The 19,520-nt window shown below is 43.2% G+C and overlaps 1 protein-coding gene across 2 annotated transcripts in view; it reads right to left on the reverse strand.

The window, feature by feature from the left end:
* Window positions 1-19,520, reverse strand: part of zfpm2a (zinc finger protein, FOG family member 2a) — a 144,011-nt gene that overhangs the window by 34,743 nt on the left and 89,748 nt on the right. Inside the window, exon 5 of one of the 2 annotated variants that reach the window (XM_074654595.1) lies at window positions 17,761-17,869. In XM_074654595.1, the coding sequence (XP_074510696.1) occupies window positions 17,761-17,869 (109 nt within the window). Of the gene's footprint in view, window positions 1-17,760; window positions 17,873-19,520 lie in introns of both variants that reach the window. The other variant, XM_074654594.1, reaches the window with a different exon arrangement.

Here is a 19,520-nt window from a genome sequence, read left to right on the forward strand (position 1 = left end):
ACGACATTTTTATTGACAGGTAAAGCCCCGGAGATTAGACATGGCGGTCTAATTAGTCTCTTTTCTCCACCGTCGTATTTACACACCGAAGCTTCTGAAAGGGAAGTGATCCAGAGAAAAGCAACCAGACATGGAAGAAGTATTCAGATCCTTTGCTTAACTAAAAGTACCAATACTGCAATACTTCTAAATTCTGCATTGGAAATGTTACTTTAATACGTAGGTATTATCAGGAAAATATAGTCAATGCAGAAAAATGGCATGTGTGGGTGTATATAGTGTATCTAATGAGTATATAGTATACCATATATACTGTATATCATTAGATTATCATTACTCATGCATTCATGTTTAAGCAGCATTTTACACTTGTACTTGGTTGAAGTGGAGCTTGTCATTTTATTTATTACCTCCGCCAAGGAGGTTATGTTTTTGGATCGGTTTGTTTGTCTGTTTGTCAGCAGAATTATGGAAAAACTACTGGCCCGATCTTCATGAAACTGGGTGTAGCATGAGAGTGGATCCGAATCACAGGATGGATGCATAAATTATTTCTCACTTTCGTTAACATTGTGAGATAGGGCATTTGGTCTTAGCGGAGGTTTGCGCTCTCCGAGTGTCCCTCTTTGTTTGTCTGTTTGTCAGCAGAATTACGGAAAAACTACCGGCCCGATTTTCATGAAACTTGGTGGAAGGGTGTAGCATGAGAGCAGATCTGATTCACAGGGTGGATAAACAAATTATTTTTCACTTTCGTTAACATTGCGAGATAGGGAATTTGGCCTCGGCAAGTGCCCCTCTTTGTTTGTCTGTTTGTCAGCAGGATTACAGAAAAACTACTGACCCGATTTCCATGAAGCTTGGTGGAAGGATGAAGCATGGGCCAAAAAATAACCCATCAAATTTTGGAGTGGATCAGAATCACAGGGCGGATACACGCATTCTTTGTCTCTCTCGTGAACATTGTGAAATAGGTCATGGCCTTGGAAGAGGTCTGTGCTTTTCGAGTGTCCTTCTAGTTTATGATTTTTTTCATTATAGATTAATCTGCTGATTATTTTCTTGGTCAATACCTTTATTGTTTGATTAGTAAAATATGAGAAATGGCCATCACAATTACCAAGAACTCAAAGTGACACGTCCAGATGTCTTGTTTTGTCCGACTAACTACCCAAACCTCAAAATTAACAAAGACGAGGCAAAGCTGCAAATCGTCAAAACGATTGATCAGTTATTTAGTAAAGTTGTATCGTATCGTATCGTATCGTATCGTATCGTATCGTATCGTATCGTATCGTATCGTATCGTATTGTATCGTGAAACAGTGGCTGATTAATTGTTTGATAATTGACTAATCAACTAATTGATTAATCTACTGACCGTTTAAGTTCAAAATTTATATTTATAAAAATTATATGTTAGGTATCTTAATTTTTTTTTTTTTTACAATGCTTCTTATTTGCTTCTTAATTTGTAAAGTAACTAGCTGTCAGCTGTATCTCAAATTAAAAACAATACTTGAGTAAATATACCTAGTTGCATTCCACCAGTGGAGCCGACCCTCTAAAGAGGAAGAGGGGACGATGATGGATGTGGTGGCCGTGTAACTGTAGAAAGCAGTCGCTGGGTAGGCTTGCTTAATTCCTGACATGAAATATTACCTGCAGCACTCGACAGAGCAGACCTGCGTGGATGGCGGTAGAGATAGCATCCATCCCTTCAGTATGAGAAACAAACAAACAAACAAAAGCTCCGAGACCCCTGACCCGACAGAGGAAGTACAACTGATAAGTTAGTACCAATTTCTCCCTCTTCTGCCGCTTCTCTCTCTTCTCTTTGAATAGCATTTCTCTGCCTTTGGCCCCAGTTTCACCTTGCTACGCTTGTGCCCTTCTATTAAAGGTGGTAATGGCTGCCAACTTCCCTCAGGCCTTCTTTTTAATATTTGTCACTCATGAAAGAAAGAGGAGGGGGTAGGGAGATGATAAATCTTACTTTTGCCAGCTAAGGGCTTCTATCTCCCAAACAGAATAAAATCCAGTCCAAAACACTGCTGTGCGTATTAGGAAGCTGTGGGTTTAAGCCTTGTCCGCCATGATCAAACCAGGATTTATGAAGCATCATAACTCCCGACAACATCCAGCGGCTTATTAATTTTATATATTTCTGTCCATTCCCTGATATTCCCAGCCTTGACAGTCACTCAAGATAAGCCAAAAGCGTTCTGACAGGATGGAGTGTGTGTATATTTTTCACTGTTCTGCCGCTCCCCTTCAGTTGAATAGGTTTAGTAGAAACCTTGAGACTGCTCTGGTGTGATTTGTCTCTGGTTTTTGTCTTCACTTGCAACCTTCCCATTTGTAAGGGCCCTTAAATCAGCCTTGCACTTTGCTGAGCCATGAGAAGAAGCCAGACAGAGACAGGGAGGGAGGAAAGAGGGAGGGAGGAGAGTTTGGTGTATGTGTGTGTGTGTGTGTGTGTGTGTGTGCATGTATATGTCTCAATATATATTTATGCACAGAGAGACAGAAGGAGGGAGGGAGAGGAGGAGGTGATTGGCTCCACCAGAGTATCACACATGTGGTTGAATTTTAATCAAAACACTGACTAATCACCATTTACAGGCCGCCTATATAAAGGCCTGTTCTCCGATATGAGAGGGCAACATGCTGATAGGGTTTAATTTAACTAGAGTCTAGGTCGGAGGCTTGATTTAATGTGGCCCACAGGAAAACTGAGCAGGAAGGAGAGAGAGTGAGAGAGAGAGAGAGAAGTGGTAGTTCTTTATGCAATGATCACATAAGTTCACATCAATAAGGCCCTAACCCATTACCAGAAACACTACATGAAAGAGGAGGGGCCCTCTGTGAGCACAGACGTTTCCTCAACAGAACCGGCTCTAACTCCCACCCGACGGCTGACAAGCAGTGACGGGTCCTGACAGGCTGCTTCAAGATAACTCCCTTAACCTCTTGAACCCTGATTTCCTCTTAATTCCCCCCTAAAGTAGCTTAAAATGTGGGGGGGAAACTAATTTCTGAGGTGTATGGAATTATATATCACACATGTATTCTGTATCTGCTTGTTTCAACACCTCTTTGAAGTTATATGATGCTCATACTGAGCGAAATGTTCAAAGTTAACCCGGTGGTTTGATGGCTGTACTGTACCATTACATTCAATAGAACTACGCTACATTTCACCATAGTTCTGCTTGAAATGTTTAAAATGGAGTATATTTAATTAAGTTTCTGTTTTAGCTCCAGAATAATGGCCTTCATCTGCACTGCACAGCTCTGGCAACCAGCAAGGAACGTCATATTATCATTTTCGAGGCACTCCATTACCCAGAAATCTTGCATTATGATGTCAGTGTCACACATTTCTTCATCTTAGTACATAATGTAAAGATAGGAATGGTGCAAAGAAATGAGGCACTTTTGTATTTTACACTTTCACAGTGATATGATGAGGCCAGATGAGTTACCAAAAAACTGCTGTGTTCAGTGTCTGATACAGAGTGTTTCAATATGGAGTTATTCATCCAAAGCCTCAAATTTTATAAATTAAATTGGAGCTGCAAGATTAATCGATTAATTGTCAAATATGAAATTAATCACCAACTATTTTGATAAACGATTAATCAGTTTGAGTAATTTTTTTTAAGAAATTCCAGCTTCTTAAATGTAAATATTTTCTGGTTTCTTCACTCCTCTATGACAGTAAACTGAATATCTTTGAGTTGTGGACCAAACAAGACGTTTGAGGACGTCATCTCGGGCTTTAGGAACCACTAATTGACATTTTTCACCATTTTCTGACATTTTATAGACCAAACAAGTAATGGAATAATCGAGAAAATAAGCGATAGATCAATTGATGATGAAAATAATCGTTAGTTGCAGCCCTAAGTAAAACTAAAAGACACCAAAGAGAGAAAGTATTTAGGTGGTAGTTATTTCTATTTCAAGGCAAAGTATTTCCTTTCTTTTAAAAAATCCTCATACTTGCTCAATTTTCAAATCAAGTATCAATATCTTGTGAAGTCATTCCTTTTTGTAAAATGAGTAAAGTAAGAATCCTTATAGAGAAAACAAATGGTAGTTTTCTTTGGGCAGTTTAGGCCTTTATTATAGCTATAGTTAACAGGGAACAGGGGGAGAGATATATATAGGGAATGACATGCACCAAAGGTTCCCGACTGGCCTCGAACCGGGGATGTTGAGCTTCATGGTCTACATCTCTAACCCGCTCTCACGTGAAGGTGTGTTGCACGACATTACATGGACATTTCGCGTGTCATGAGGACACATTTTAGGCCTTTTTGTGTTTTTTTACAAAACAAAACAAAACACTCGTCTCCTGGTTGAAAGTTGTGTGTTTGTCGGACCCATCCACCTCCCCTCCCACCAACCATAACCAGTCTGTCTAGCTTTATATTTTACGTCACTAGCTCTGAGCGCATAGCAAGAACGGCGTCCTTATTGCGCGTTAAATGCCTTACGTATTATTGTGTCATTCATACGCCTTTTCATGCGAACGGACTGACGCCTCACACTCTAGGCCATCAGGGCGCCCCAAAACAATAGTTAGTTAAGCATATCACCAAAAACTTTAAAGACTTGTCCTTCTTCAATCAGAATGCTTTCTCTTTTCTACACTTTACATTCACACACCTTCATACATTTACTCCAATAAAGCTGAATAACAGTTGGCCTCTACTGTTGCCCACCGAACACCTTCAATAACGGCGGTTCGCTGCCTTGCTCAAGGGAACACTGAGAGTAGTTGAGGGACATAATCTAATCCTAATGCTCATTCGTTTCCCCATAGTGTCCCAACTTTAACTTTAGCCCTCCTGAAGTCTCCACTGGGTCTCCTGAGGGCCCACACCTCTGATGCTGCGCTCATTTTGTACCCACTGCATCTTCCTCCCCCCCTTCATCTCTCTACCGGCTACGACCCCGACCGAGCTAACTAGCCACAGTGGCTATCACACCCAGCAGTGTCTGACTAAGACCCTAGCATGCACTAGCCGGCCACAGCCACATATGACTGAAGCACGCAGCGGCGAGGAGGCAGGCAGGATGTAATCTCCAGGAGCTGTTGATACAGGGAAACACACAGGGTTTGGGTCAAAGGGATTAAAATGGTGGAGGTGCTGGTTGTAAGAAGGGAGAGGGGCTGTGGAATAGTGACGGGAGCAGCGGGCGAGCCACCCCATAACACAGAGGAGTGGGGAGATTACAGGGGAAAATGGCGCAAGGGGGATTCCTGCGAGGAGAAGGGGAAGGAGTGACTCCAAATGGCATCGGAACATAGCATTAGTGGCTACTATTCAACAATATGCAGGCTTAGCGGGCTCAGGGCATCGGAGAGAGGTGGTCATGTTTTCTGTGTTGGTCAGGTGATGCTCGGTTTCTATAGGTGACAGGTGGAAATGGAAAACATGGATATGGAATAGGGTGGGAAAAAAGAAAGCTGAAATCGTCGCAGCTCCACTTGAGGACTTTGTCAGTCGCCCCTCTGTGACTGTGGCTGTCTAAATAATGTCAATGCCAGAAAAGAAAAGGAAAAAAATCTTAAACAAATGAGGCCAACTCTGCAGGGTAATATCGAGCGAGGATGTCTGTCTGAGGTTTTTAAACTGAGCCCTTCATGCCTATGCAAACCTCACATGGTTTGGATAGAGTTCCATCAACAAAACATGTCAATCACCTCTCCATGAAAAAAGGGGGAGAGATACGAGACTGAAACCTATCTCGCGCAGACCCAAATACTGTACTCACGGCTTCCATTTCACAGTCTGTGGGAGAGCGGAGTTCAAAAATCTTACATCAATTTTTTTTTTTTTTTCAATCCAAGGGGCTCGGATTCCAGTTACATTTCACATTGAATAGACTTGTGTTTCCAGCAGTCTAACCCTCTTCTAGTATGCTGGCTAGTGGAGCGATGACAGATTGGTTTCCACTCACTGCACGGGGGAGCACAATGGAGTGGCTTTGACAGAGTTAAGAGAAACAGTGCATCAGTGCCCCCCCCACCCCACCCCCTCCATCTCTCTTTTTCTGTACACACACACACCTCTCCTCCACTCCCTCTCCTTCTCCTCCTCTTCCTCTCTCTCTCTCTTCCCTCGGGCTTGGAGAATGGATGGCCCTGTCTGACCTGGACGACACTGATGTCTAGTCCTCTACACTACTGTACCTACAGCACGCCTGTCTGCTCGCTCGCAGCTCTGTCCACTCTCCCTCTCTCTCTTTCTCTCTCTCAAACACACACTCACACGCAGTAAGCACACAAGAAACAGGGGCACCCATCTCTGTCACCCGGCGCAGACAGGCAGAGGTCAGCAGAGCTCAGGCACTAAAGCAACCTAGAGCAGGAAAGGTTTAGCTCCTACTGTATGCAGCCGGTATCACTGTCATGGTGGAGACAGACACAAGTCTTAACAAACTCAAAAATGTAAAAAACGCGTTGTTAATCTACCATAATTAAAATCAGACCAAGAATTTCTCATACTTTATGACAAAATAGGCCATTGCTCTCATAGTTTGAGTCCATTTCCAACGATCAGTGCCACCGCAGGAAGTAGTGTGCCCTATACAGTATGTAGTCAGGCGGCACTGGTAAGGATGTCATAGTGATGGGCATGTACCAGACTTTCATGCACGAGACCAGAGTTTGCCAACCCCAACCATCCCTAACCTTGACCAATCCAAGCATTCTAGCTGGCTTACCTTAACCATAGTTTATTCCACCGATTCCAATACCTCAACTCAGAGTATCTGACGATACCGATTACCGATCCGGAACTCTCGCGAGATGGTTAAGGTTAGGCATTGACCTCGAATGGTTAAGGTTACAGTAAGCGTGATTTTGCTTGCCGCATCCGCAAGTGTCCGCGCAGTGAAAGTGACGCGGTCAAGAGCTTTGAGAATGTCTGTTTGCCAGGAAGAGAAACCCGCACAAAGTAGAAAAGATCCAAACGTTTCCTTGCCGCGATTCCAGCTAATGTCCGTGCAGCCGTCCTTTACGGAAAGCATAACTGAAGCTGGTTAGGCATTGACCTTGAATGGTTAAGCTTAGGCATTGACCTGGAGTGGTTATGGTTAGGCATTGACCTTGACAATTTAAGGTTAGGGTTAGGATAGGATGTCGGACAGCGAGTCTCGCAAGAGTTTTCAACGTTTTCGTAACTTGGGGGTTACCTTCTCAACACTACCCAAATTTAGAACCTATATGGCGGCCTCAAACCTCAGACAGTCTCTATCCAAACCCTGTTCTTTAGGTTCTTAGTGTCCTTTGATCATCCTGAACCAACCAGTTGTCAAAAAAACAACCTTGATTGCACCGTTTCTTGAGTATCTCCGCATGATTTGAACACAAGATGAAACATGTTTTATCCATGCTTCCTTCAAGCACAATCATTCACAACTTTACACGTATCGCATTTTCAAATTGCTACAACTACGCCCTTAAAGCTCATTGTTGATCCCGCCTCATGCATCCCCGTGTCCTTACCCGTGGCATTGGGCTTTAAGTGGGGGGGGGATAGAACAGCGTAGATCCCCTGACCAGATAGCGCGATAAAACAACCCCTCAGATAAGGTACTAATGCTAGAGGTGGCTCGCAGTTGTGTTCCTCAGCGCGCTGCAATGAGAAAAGAGAAGCGGTGATATCACACTGATACGGCGCTCTAAAGACTATGGGGCTATGTGTGTTGTGGTTGTTTTTTTTTCCCACGCAGGTGGATGTACAATCAATAAAATGGATTAGCTGCACAGGTATGTATAAAGGTTATCGCCGAGTTCTCCTGCACGAGCACAGCGGCGACCCCACGAAACAATTTTGTAATGTGTCCAGCTATTTCTTCACAGAGAATCTGATTATGTTTTGCCCAGCCTAAAAATTGATTTGTAGGGGTATACATTATCAAAGGAAAAATGGGTCCACCAGACCCCCATGAGGCTATTCTCTAAGGTAGCGGTGTCATCGTAGCAGTCAGTGTTGGATGTTTTTCTTCCACTGTCATGTCCTTTTTTTTTCTCCCTCCACTGTGGGCTTTTTTTTTCTCATAGTCTGATCATCTCCTCTCTCTCCCTCAGTGCATCAGAGTTTCACCTAGACTCAGTTTCACTTGTTTAGTTCCACTCGCTGCAGTCCTGTGTCAACCCTCAGAGAGACTTTAACCGTGTGGTTTTCCATCACGCTGACTGACGATCTAAACACCCCTCCACCCCAGTGATTCCTCTATCGCTCTCCCTCCATCTCCCTTGCTCACTCTCTCTGACACACACACACACTGTGACCCCCCTCAAGCCTGATAAAAAAGGCACCCCCCCTTCCAAAAAAAGCTGTGTGGATGTGCAGAAAGGCCCCTCTCTCCGGCTCTCAGCTTTTGTCTCTGATTATCCCTGCACACACACCCCTCCGCGACCCCCTACATCCTCTCCCGCACACACACACACACTCTCTCCTTCTCAACCTGCTCCAGGATCTTGTGTGGATGTGTATGTGTGTGTGTGTGTATGGGGGTGTTTGACTCTGACCAATGGCATCCAACAGCAGGGCTTTATCCTGAAGCACACTGACAATGCTTTTCACACCTACTTACCACAGCAGAGAGAGATGGGGGCGGTGGGCTGCATCATATATATACCCGGGCCTAAAAGCAGGCTAAGGGCTTTTAGAAGACACACACACACACACACACACTCTTTAATTACTGACTCCAGATCCCGCAGTAGATTAAAAAAAAACTTGCAGAAGCTTATTTTCATATCCGCAAGAATTTTTCAATGAATATAAAAACGGTCATTGATTATGCCGTTAAGGGAAGGGAAGTTAAGAAGGGAAATATAAAGTACATATAATCACATTAACTTGCGGTGATTAATGTAATAAAATGTGATCTTTTTTTTTTTTTTCACCCAATCTGTATCTGAACACATTCAATACTGGAGGAGACATGCTCCAAATATTAAGAAGCAGCTCCACAAAAATCCACTTAAAGCAGAAACATGTAATATTCCAGCCCAGTCGCGCAGCAGTTTGTGGAATAGTCACGAAATTTTATGTATTGATTCGTGTACATAGACACAAATTTCAGTTTTTCGTGATGGTCAGCACGAAATCAATTCATATGTAATCCACATAATTGTGAACCGGGAAGTATAGAGAGCGGCGAACGCCGCGTAGGGAGGAGGTCGGGGTGGATGGGTGGGTCAAAAAATCACTGGACTTTCACTCAGGAGACCAATGTCAAAATTGATTTAATTGTCATGTAACTTCCGTACTTAAGTTATGGCACTTCCGCAGTTGTTTTAACCCAAACTGCAATCTTTTCCTAAACCTAACTAAGTAGTTTTTGTCACAAGTTTGTCAAGTAGTTTGTTGCCTAAGCCTAACTAAGTAGATCTTTTTCTAAACCTGAATAAGAAGTCTTATTTTGAAAAGACTGGGGGAAGAAATTGACACATGCGTCACATGTTGCTGGACATTCGTAGGAAAAAGCCCGAAAAATACATTGTTGAAAGTCGTGCTAAGCGTCACGAATAAAAAGGGAAATTCGTGTCTATGTACACGAGTCAAATAGATTAATCTCATGACTGTTTCAGGAAATGCCGTGAGACTGTGTTGAATATTCATATACAGTGCAGATAGGGAGGGTGCACATGCAAAAAAAATTAAAAAATAAAAAACAATGACTCATATCTGCTTTTTTTTGCCTGTGCACTTGCAGTATTTTGAGCTTTATGTGTGGCTTCCCTTCCAGACACAATCGGCCTCCCTGCATGATCAATACAGAAGCATTTCTCCTCATTGATTATACAATTATAGAGAAGTTAAATCTGTGACACCCTCTCATGTAGAAGCATTAACCGATGCAGCCACAGAGACTGAGAGGAGGGAAGTAGCTTCCTCTTCACTCACTGTTTTTTCTTCTTCTCCTTCTTCTTCTTCTTCTTCTTTTTTTTTAAACCGCGGTGCTTAAAGCGAGCTCAGCGTAGTCCAGGTACTTCACTCAGATGATTATAATGCCACGAGGGTGCAATACATCACTCTTATTAGCCACACTGGAGCACAATGGTATCATAATTAATGGTCGCAGCAGGATTGAACGCTGCCCTGACATGGAAAAGTGGGCCTACTTAAGCTCTACAAGGCATTTAAATATGCAGAGTGAATGGCACAACCCAAACCCTCCTGCTCTAAGGACAGCCCACGCTCATTAGCCTGACACCTTCCGTGGCATTGATACAAGGACGACCGGCGCAACACAAATCACAAGCGAACACTTAAAAAAAAAAAAAAAAAAAATGCGTGCAGACCACATGCTACAAAACGTTACGTGGTGATGCATGAAAAGAACGCCTCATCAGTGCCCATCACTTCTTTTACATGTCCTCCCTGTATTGTTGTTTTTTGTCTTAAGGCTTAGTCCACACTGAATGCAGATGGACACATATGTGTCAGCGGCCATTATTCAAATGTTCCGTAATGGCGTTTGTGTGTGTTTTGCAGTGAATGTGGGTGCTCCGTGGCAGAATGTGGTGTCTGGTGCTATACTGTCTAGCACAGGGAGGCTGCCTGCCTGCCTGCGCGGCGGGAGAACAATGCACATAAAAGGCTGTCGGAGGAAGCGTCTGGAGCTGACGTCTTTCACACGGCTCTGAATGGAGCAGCGGCAAAGTGTGTGTGTGTGTGTGTGTGTGGTTTATATGCTTGAGACAGAAGGGAAAAACTGGAGAGAAAACGCCCTCTTGGATATGTTTGTAGACAGAGACAGGAGGAAATAATAAGAGTTCCCGCCTTAGTCATGCGTACTGTGTGTGCATGAATGCTCCTAAATACATGTGTGGGATGGTTAAGCTCTCTCAGATCGCCGTACCATTTTGGATTTCGCCGTCCTTAACCCACCACACACTCCATTCCTCTTCCTCTTCCTCTCCTCTAAAGCCAGCTTTGCAACTTCTCCTCAATTTGCTAACGTGTTAGCTTCGGCTACAAGCTACCGTACTCAGCTGCCAAATGCCTGCAACCAGCCGCTCCTCTGCACCCGGCTCACTCCAGCCTGACCGTACCCAGTTATCGCGTGGCTCAGTGCAATCAATTATTGTTGCAGTGGAATCATTAATAATTTCCTAATGAAAACGATTCTGTTGATCTGTTGTCTTTTAATTAAACATAATTAGTCGGCTGCTCGGAGCCGTGGTGGGGACTCCTTTAGGGTACAATTTTGTTTTAATACACTGATAATGGAATTTTTTACATTGTGTCAGTTGTTTAGTTATTATTCAGTCACACTATTTCGCCATGTTCCCAGATAACAGATAATAACACCCTCGCACCTCCTATTCGCCGCAGTCATTTTAAAAAGAGGAGGGTTGAAATGAACAATTACATTTTGAACTGTAAGAGTCCTCTTCTCTCACTGTTTAATGCTGCGTGCAGGAAACAGTGCAGTTTTACGCTTTCATTGCTGCCGGGAAAAAAGCTCAAAATGTCTTTGGCAGCACGGTTTTATTTTTTATTATTTTTAAAAGAGTCAAATAGATCCTCCATCTGTCCAGGCAGGTCATGCTAGTTCATCCTCTGCCTCAGAGGGTCTACAGCTCTGCAGCAGCGGAAAGAGCCAATGAAGGCATAAAAAAAAGGATCTGATTGTGAAGACTTAGAGAATATGAAATAATACAAAGACACGGCGAGTTGGCTAATTCGGCGCCGTCCGGGCTTATGTAAAACGGCCTAGTTACATTGGTCAATTTCTGCACGAACAATGGGGCTAAGTTGCTCCGGAGACTTATTGGACATGCTGTATCTGAATGTGGTCTGGCTTAAGAGGCTTACAGTTGAAAAGTTTAGGTGACCTCTGAATAATGCCACATAATGTGGTCACATTGAGTGTGTGTAGTTTCAATGGGCTCAGATATCAGGTAACAATGGGGCGGGCACAATGAGGGCTCACGCTGACAATGAATGAAGTCATATATTGTGCTTTAGGCCTAAAAAATGACACTTCTTCTTTAAGTGTGCAGTCAGATCTGACTGGGTTGAATGTTTTATTTTAGGGGGCTGTAATATATACAACAGGAAGTTAAAATATGATCAAATATAACTAATTTAAATACAATTTTGCTTTACAGTAAGAGACATTTTAAAGTATAATGCTGGTGGTATTGTACATTTTTGTTATTGTCAACAAATCCCATCAAAAAAATGCCAAAACCAACAATGAATTCTACTATCTCTACTACTAATTCTACTAACAACATATTGCCTCTGTGCAGCCAAAATCAGATCCAACAAAGACTTAACTGAAAACCAGAAGTTAAAGGAACAGTGTGTAACATTTAGGGGGATTTATTGGCAGAAAAATGGAATATAATATTCATAATTATGTTTTCATTAGTGTATAATCACCTGAAACTAAGATTCGTTGTGTATTTGTTGGCTTAGAATGAGCCCTTCATATCTACATAGGGTGCGGGTCCTCTTCACGGAGTCCGCCATGTTTCTACAGTAGCCCAGAACGGACAAACCAAACACTGGCTCTAGAGAGAGCCATTCACGTTTTTACATTACCTGAAGTCCACCGTAGTTCTCCGACACGCTTATGAAACTGAGGTAACGTGAGCCGCAGAGAGCAAAACTGTGGTACCTTCCGTTGCTCCTGAAGTAGTGATATTAAGGATGGCCTTTGAGCAAGGTGAATGGTGTTACCACGGTTTTACACTCTGTGGCTCACGGTACCGCAGTCTTGGAAAGGGAGGGGTGAGCAGAGGGCAGTTGGTTGCAATCTGCAACCACACCACTAGATGCCACAAAATCCTACACACTTCACCTTTAAAGGGGACATACCTTTAAAAATTCACTTTTTCAGTGCTTGTGCACCTCCGTTTGGGTATCTGGAGTTCCTACCAACCAATAAACTGTGAAATAAGACAACCCAGTCAGTTTTTTGTGGGCTGCTTAGTTAAAAAAACATGTGATTCAACAACCCATTCAGATTCGGCTCCCCTTCCTATGTCACATGCAGGCTCATTAAAATATACCGCCCACAGCTTGAGGACTACCTTTGCAAAGGTGCACCATATTTCTCTTAAAGACACAGGCGCTAAAACTGAGTGTTTCAGAAAGAGGGTGAATACAGGTATATTTAGACAGACAGGAAGAGAAAAATAATGTGTTTTTTGAATGTTAAAGCATGTCAACATGTTCTAGTAGAAACCCAAAATTCAAGTATGAACCTGGAAATGAGCATGATATGTCCCCTTTAAATGCAAACTTATCTGACGAGGGGATGAAGTGCAGGTGGAGAGAGACGGGTGGAGTAGCTATTTAGTATGCCAGAAAAAGATTTAGTATGTCCCAATACAAAGTATGTCAAATGCAGTATGCCAAAAACACCAGGATGTATTACTGTAAGCGGTCGCATTTTGCAGTATGCAAGCCAGCAGGCTGTTTTGGCTATTCTGACACACAATCGTCTGCGCAGTGGTTATATGAGCAAGAGGGTTGTAGTAGTATGTCCCAATACTGCATGCAACAGTACGTACTTTGTAAGGACAGCTGCATATACTAGTTTGTAGTATATACTAGAAATACAAATAAAAAGTATGTGATGTGGAACGTAGCCTGGGAACAGGGAAAGCTGATTCAGAGGAGGTGTGTAGAGGTGTGCAAAGGAGGGAAAGGTAGTGCAGGAACAAGGGAGGGAAAAAACACATCAAACAGAACACCCCCCCCCCTCCCCCAAACCAGAAAGCAACTCAGTCCAGTCAGCAAAAAGTCTGAGGGCATCTGGACACAGAGCCAGACTGTGACAGCTCCATATTGTTTCTTTCAGTCCCACATGCACCCACCTGCTGCTGTAAAAAATGTTTATTAATCCCCCAAAAATTCCCAACAAATGCACAATTTATTCCTGTTTGAGGAACATTTACTAAAAACTACATCGCCCAGCTGTTTTAGGAATATCCGGTTTTTGTAGATGTACGTCTTCAGGAGGAACAAATGGGTTTGGGGCTGAGCGCCACACACACAGGGGCAGGGAAGTCAGAAAGTTTTGAAAGAAAGACAAATGCATTGTGGGTCTTTTTTCACAATAAGAGAAACCGAACAGTTGCTCATATTCTTCCGATCAGGCAGGTTTGCATCGTTTGAACAGAGCCTCCATTTGTAACATATTCAACTGGGAGATGATGGAAGAAAAAAAAAAAAAATCAAAATGGGGCTGAATTTCTTTCCTCTGTTAAATCTCTCCTCGTTTTCCTGCTGCATTGTTTATCAATCTGTTGTTTATCAGTACAGAAAATTCTCCACAGGTTTCTATCTCTCCCTGTCTGTCATCCTCTCTCTCTCTACCTCTCCCTCTCTCTCTCCTCAGTCTGCAGCGTTACTGTAACATATAATTACTCTGCAGACTTGCCGCCTGTTTCTATAACTTCAGGGGTTCAAAGAAACTGTCGGAGTGTGGAGGAGAGCATTGTGGGAGTTCCAGGTGGATTTCTCGATAATGAGTTAGCGCTGTAGTCGAGTTGAGAGTTTTAGTAATGGCTGGCTGCTAAGGCTCTTCCTGGGAGTTTAATGTAAAACAAACAGGGCCATGCTGACAGCCTGGGAAAAACAGATATTGCACTTTCCCCACTTCCTCTTCGGGGCTCTCGCTGCCTCTCATTTTGAGAAATCCAAAGAGGAATTTTATATTCATGAAATGGCTCTGTGAATCCTAATTTAAGACATTTAAATGCCTCAAACATTACTCTTTGACTTCTAATTTCTTGAATGCTGCTGTCTTTCTGTTCTATCTGGATAAAACGACGCAGACGGGCAACAGAAATTGTCAGGGAAAGACATGGCAACAGGAATCGTGGGATCCCAAAAATAGGGGAAATAAATCTATATTTGACACTATAGGGTTAGCTTGTCTTGGCGCTGATGACCAGGGGCGCCCCGTGGGGGGACCTGAATGCACCACCCTGCTGCTTGTTACACACTCCACTGCATGTATTATACATAACACACTGCTAGGAATACAAGTCCCAGAGGAATCATTCTGCTGAATCCTGTCCTCTCTCCCGCTCCACACATTTTTCTCCGACTTTCCTGAATGACAAGTTTTACAAAAAATGTAATGCAGAAATCACAGACAGAACACCCAACGGTAAGCTACAGCCACTCAAACCAATCACCGGTCCTTTACTTCGAGATACTCCCCCATAGATTCACACTGGCAAGCGTCCAAAGTGAAGCGCTACTATCTTTGCAGGCAGCCATAAAGAAAGGTAAGCCAAAACATATTCTGCAAGCACACTGTGTATTGAGATATTCCCTGTTTTCCATAAGTAACGCATCTCAGGGAGCAATGAAGCAGCCCGCAGAGGAGAAACAGCACAGAGGGGCGAAGATAGAAACAATCTGGGCCTCAGCTTTTTTCCAGGTGGGGGAAGAAAGTTCCTGCGTTTGAGTCGATCCACGCCGCAGTGTCGACACGATAAACGGTAAATCCAGCTCCCGCTTCAAAAACCGAAGCGGAAAAAAACACGCCAAATTCGAAAATTGAATTTGACAAAGATTTGATATTACATTCAATTTCAATGTCACCTCCAGAGGGTGCCCACCACACATGCAGATTGGAATGTTTAAAAGAGGTGCGATGAAGAAGAATGAGCGGTGCAAATCGGTCCGGGGACGCGAGAGTCAGACGGCCGAGCGGCATCAAACGCTTCACCACTTTCTGAACTTACTCCCAGTCCACCTGGAGAAAATAAAAAAAGAAGTCGCCAAGAGCAAAATGTGGACAGAGAGGCGAGAAAAACGGACACCCAACCAATTTATCCGAAGCTCTGTGGCAAAGTTACTACAAAGCTGTTGGAGTCAAGTATGGAATTACACAGCCGGGACTTTTTTTTTTGTACCGTGTGGTATCACAGCAGTATTTTTGGTATTTATTGTGGCATTCGTTTCAAAGTCAAAAGTTTTCATGATGAGAAAACTCAACTAGATGAACAATTCTTCTGAGAAAAAAAAACAGATTTCCATCACTAAGTAGAACAGAATTAAATGCCGTCTGATGCTGTTTCTTTTAGCTTAGCGACGTCTAAGACGCGGCAACTACGAGGTGACAAGAGATATTTAACTTCTACTCCGAGATTTAAATGAATTCTTTGTATTCAACATCATCCTCTATTATCGTTTATCATCGGCTGGCAAGCGTGTGAAGATTCTTGTGGGGGGGGATTTACTGTAATGAACTTATGCAGCACAACACAGAACAACTCTCACAAGGGCGACGTCTGGAGACGTTATTGTGTTTAATTTAATAAGGTCAAACTGGAAGCAACAAACAAAGGAAGTGTCAGCGATACACAGGCTGAGGTGGTGATGCTGCGTGCGATGCTATCTCCAGGATACATGTACTGTAGGAAGGAGGACATTCTTAACACAAAAAAAAACGAAGTGAGAAATCCTGTTATTGCCCCTTCTTTTTTTTTTGTTTCGTACAGTCAGTCTCTGAGCAAAAAGATTAGGAGATTTTAAAGAAGTGCATAATCTTCTTTCACAGCTTATCAAAACTTTAATGATTTGGTGATAAAGAGCACAAAGTTAAGTAGCCGGTTAAGAGGATAACTCCCCAGTGCAGTCTAGTGATTAGTAGATGAGAATTGGGAGACTGGAAATCCGGGTTGCAAATCCCACTCCTGCCACTTATTCACTTTGAGGGAGAAGAAGCTCCATTTCAGCTTTGGGGGTATTGTCACGGGGTAATCACTTTTTGAAAAGTGATAAACGGAGCCCCTTTCACTTCACCCTTTGGAATCCAAAACACATCTTTATTTACGTATTTATTTTTTTTGCTGTGTCTCTCTGGTTAACACCCGTCAAGACCCAATTATAGCTGCAGAAGCCTCGGCGCTTTCATGGGAAGAGGAGCTACAGACGGTGGTGTCAGGGCTGTGTACACTTTAAGCATCTTCTCATACAATCTGCAACAAACCAGATCCATGTTGGGGCTGTTTTAATGAGGGGTTTCCACTGGACACAATGCGGCAGATTGAGGAGTTTATCTTCATGACAGTGGGTCATTTTGTGCTTTAAGGGTGAAGGCTGAATAAACAACATGGATTTACTGGACAGATATTTCTTCTTATTTACATAAATCCATTTCTGGCACATGGGGAGGGGGGGGCCTTGTATGAATATGTCTGATTTATTAAAGATGTACAGATAAAGCTCTGCAGAATTAGCGCGAGAACAAATGAAGCAAAATGGCAAAGCCCATCTCCACTTGCTCGCTATCTGCACCGAGATAGGGATTCACTTAGTATAAAAGAGGATAAAAAAAGGGGGCATTAATTACCTTGTGAAATCTAAAGACCATTAACTTTGTGTGTCAAGTGATGTTTCTCAGTTCCTAATCAGAGTTTTAGTGATATAAATTACTCTTTGGAGTAAAACAGATATGGTGTGGGAGTGTGTGTGTGTGTGTGTGTGTGTGTGTGTGTGTGTGTGTGTGTGTGTGTCTCTCTTTGTGCAGCTGAGCACATGCAATTATTTCTGTGTGTTTGTGACTTTGAGAAGAGCAAGAGAAAAAAGTAAAAGAAAAGAAAGACAGACAGAAAGAGAGACAGACAGGAGTGGAGTGGATGGAGGATTGTCGGTGTCTTTTGCGGCGGTGCTGTGTGGCGTGGCGTGGTGTGTCGCGCTGCCGAGAGATAACGGGACGCCGGCGCTGCTGCTGCCTGCTTGCTTACCTTTGCTGTACACCACGCAGTTGTTTTTGTTGTCTTCCGCTCCCTGCCAAGTCACATCCAGCAGCCACCTGGGGCCGGCGCTCAGCACCACCGGGACCGTGCTCTTCGTCTTCTGGACGGGGACAGATAACAGACACTAATCATTTGCTTATTTTGGTGATTAAAAGAAACATTAATAAGCATTGAGTTACGCTCTTCTGCTGCTCCGAATGGACATAAACAGACAATTTCACAAACTATACACCATGCAACCCAAGTCCACCCCAATCCCTTTTTTCTTATTTTTTTTTTTACAACGCTGAGGAGATTTGAGAATCAGGGCAGGTTTTGTGTGTGTGTGTGTGTGTGTGTGTGTGTGTGTGTGTGTGTGTGTGTGTGTGTGTGTGTGTGTGTGTGTGTGTGTGTGTGTGTGTGTGTGTGTGTGTGTGTGTGTGTGTGTGTGTGTGTGTGTGTGTGTGTGTGTGTGTGTGTGTGTGTGTGGCCTACAGACAAAAGGCTGTACAGTGTTTGGAGTGGCGACAAATGGCCTGCATCGTATATATAAAAAGGAGGAATAACCGTCCAGGATTGAACCCAATGATTCAGCATCAGATCTCTTAAGATTAAGAAGAACATCTAAGGTGTCTGGGAATTATGGAAAAAGAAAGAAAGAGAGAGGAAAAAAGAAAAGGCCGGTGACTTTCAGAGAGAAGGAAGCGAGTGTTCAGCGGTGAACTTTGGGCACATTGTGCCTCGCTATCGCCAGGATCTCACTATTTCCTGAAACAAGCAGGGGGAGAATTTAAAGAATCAGTATCCATTTCAAAGGCCGATTGAGGTTAGAGTTTTTATAATATGCCGGAAAAAAAAATTATTCTGAATGCGTAAGGTCATTTTTCTTCTTGGGCAAGAGGTCAACCCGTGGAGTTTTATTTCTCGGAAGGGAAAAAAAAAAATAACAGAGGGAGATAGAGTGCAACGCGATAGATTCACATGGTGCAGTGTCACCAGATGCTCTATTTATCCTCATAGGATTTTCTGTTTTATTTTATTTTGGTGTTCTTTTTCTTTTGCAAAATGGTGGTTGTTGAGTGTGTGTTGTGTTGGGGGTGGGGGGGCTGGTAGCAACATCTCAGGCAGCTGCTGGGTACAGTAGCCTATTACTCAAAGGCAAAATGTCAGTATTTCAAGGCCATTACTTTTGAACCCCGGGGCCCTCCTTCATTAGGATGTTACAGAAATAGTTTAGCTAAGAGAAAATGGGTTGGGGGTGCAATCTCGACACTCCATTTCTTTTTCCATCCGAGGCAGCCGGGCGACAGGACACCGTCCATCTGCCTAATGCAACAGGAAAAATGCTCGTCCTCTCTCGCGCTTTTCACTTATTTTCTTCCCCCGCAAGAGGCAACAACCTTCAAGGATAAATGCAAATGTCACTTGAGCATGTTAAAGGTCTGAATTGGCACAGATATGCACAAGAGATGAGCACTGTGCTCCTGCATGCCCCCTCCACCTCCTCCACCTCCTCCTCCTCCTCCAGCCGCCCATCTCTCTCTCTCTCTCCATGAACTCTATCTAGTCTGAGGCTGGAGGACAAACGGACTGTTTTTTTATAGAGCGTTATTTACAAATACATCTCCGAGAGATGATAGCAATCTGTTTGGATTCTGTCTGCAAATTAAGAAAACACTAAATATAGACAGATTTCTACATATATATGTATGTATATATATATATATATATATAAATCTACACATTGGCAAACTCCGCTGCCAAACTGA

Source organism: Sebastes fasciatus, chromosome 12, assembly GCF_043250625.1.
Source record: "Sebastes fasciatus isolate fSebFas1 chromosome 12, fSebFas1.pri, whole genome shotgun sequence".
In the NCBI taxonomy this organism is placed as follows: Eukaryota; Metazoa; Chordata; class Actinopteri; order Perciformes; family Sebastidae; genus Sebastes; species Sebastes fasciatus.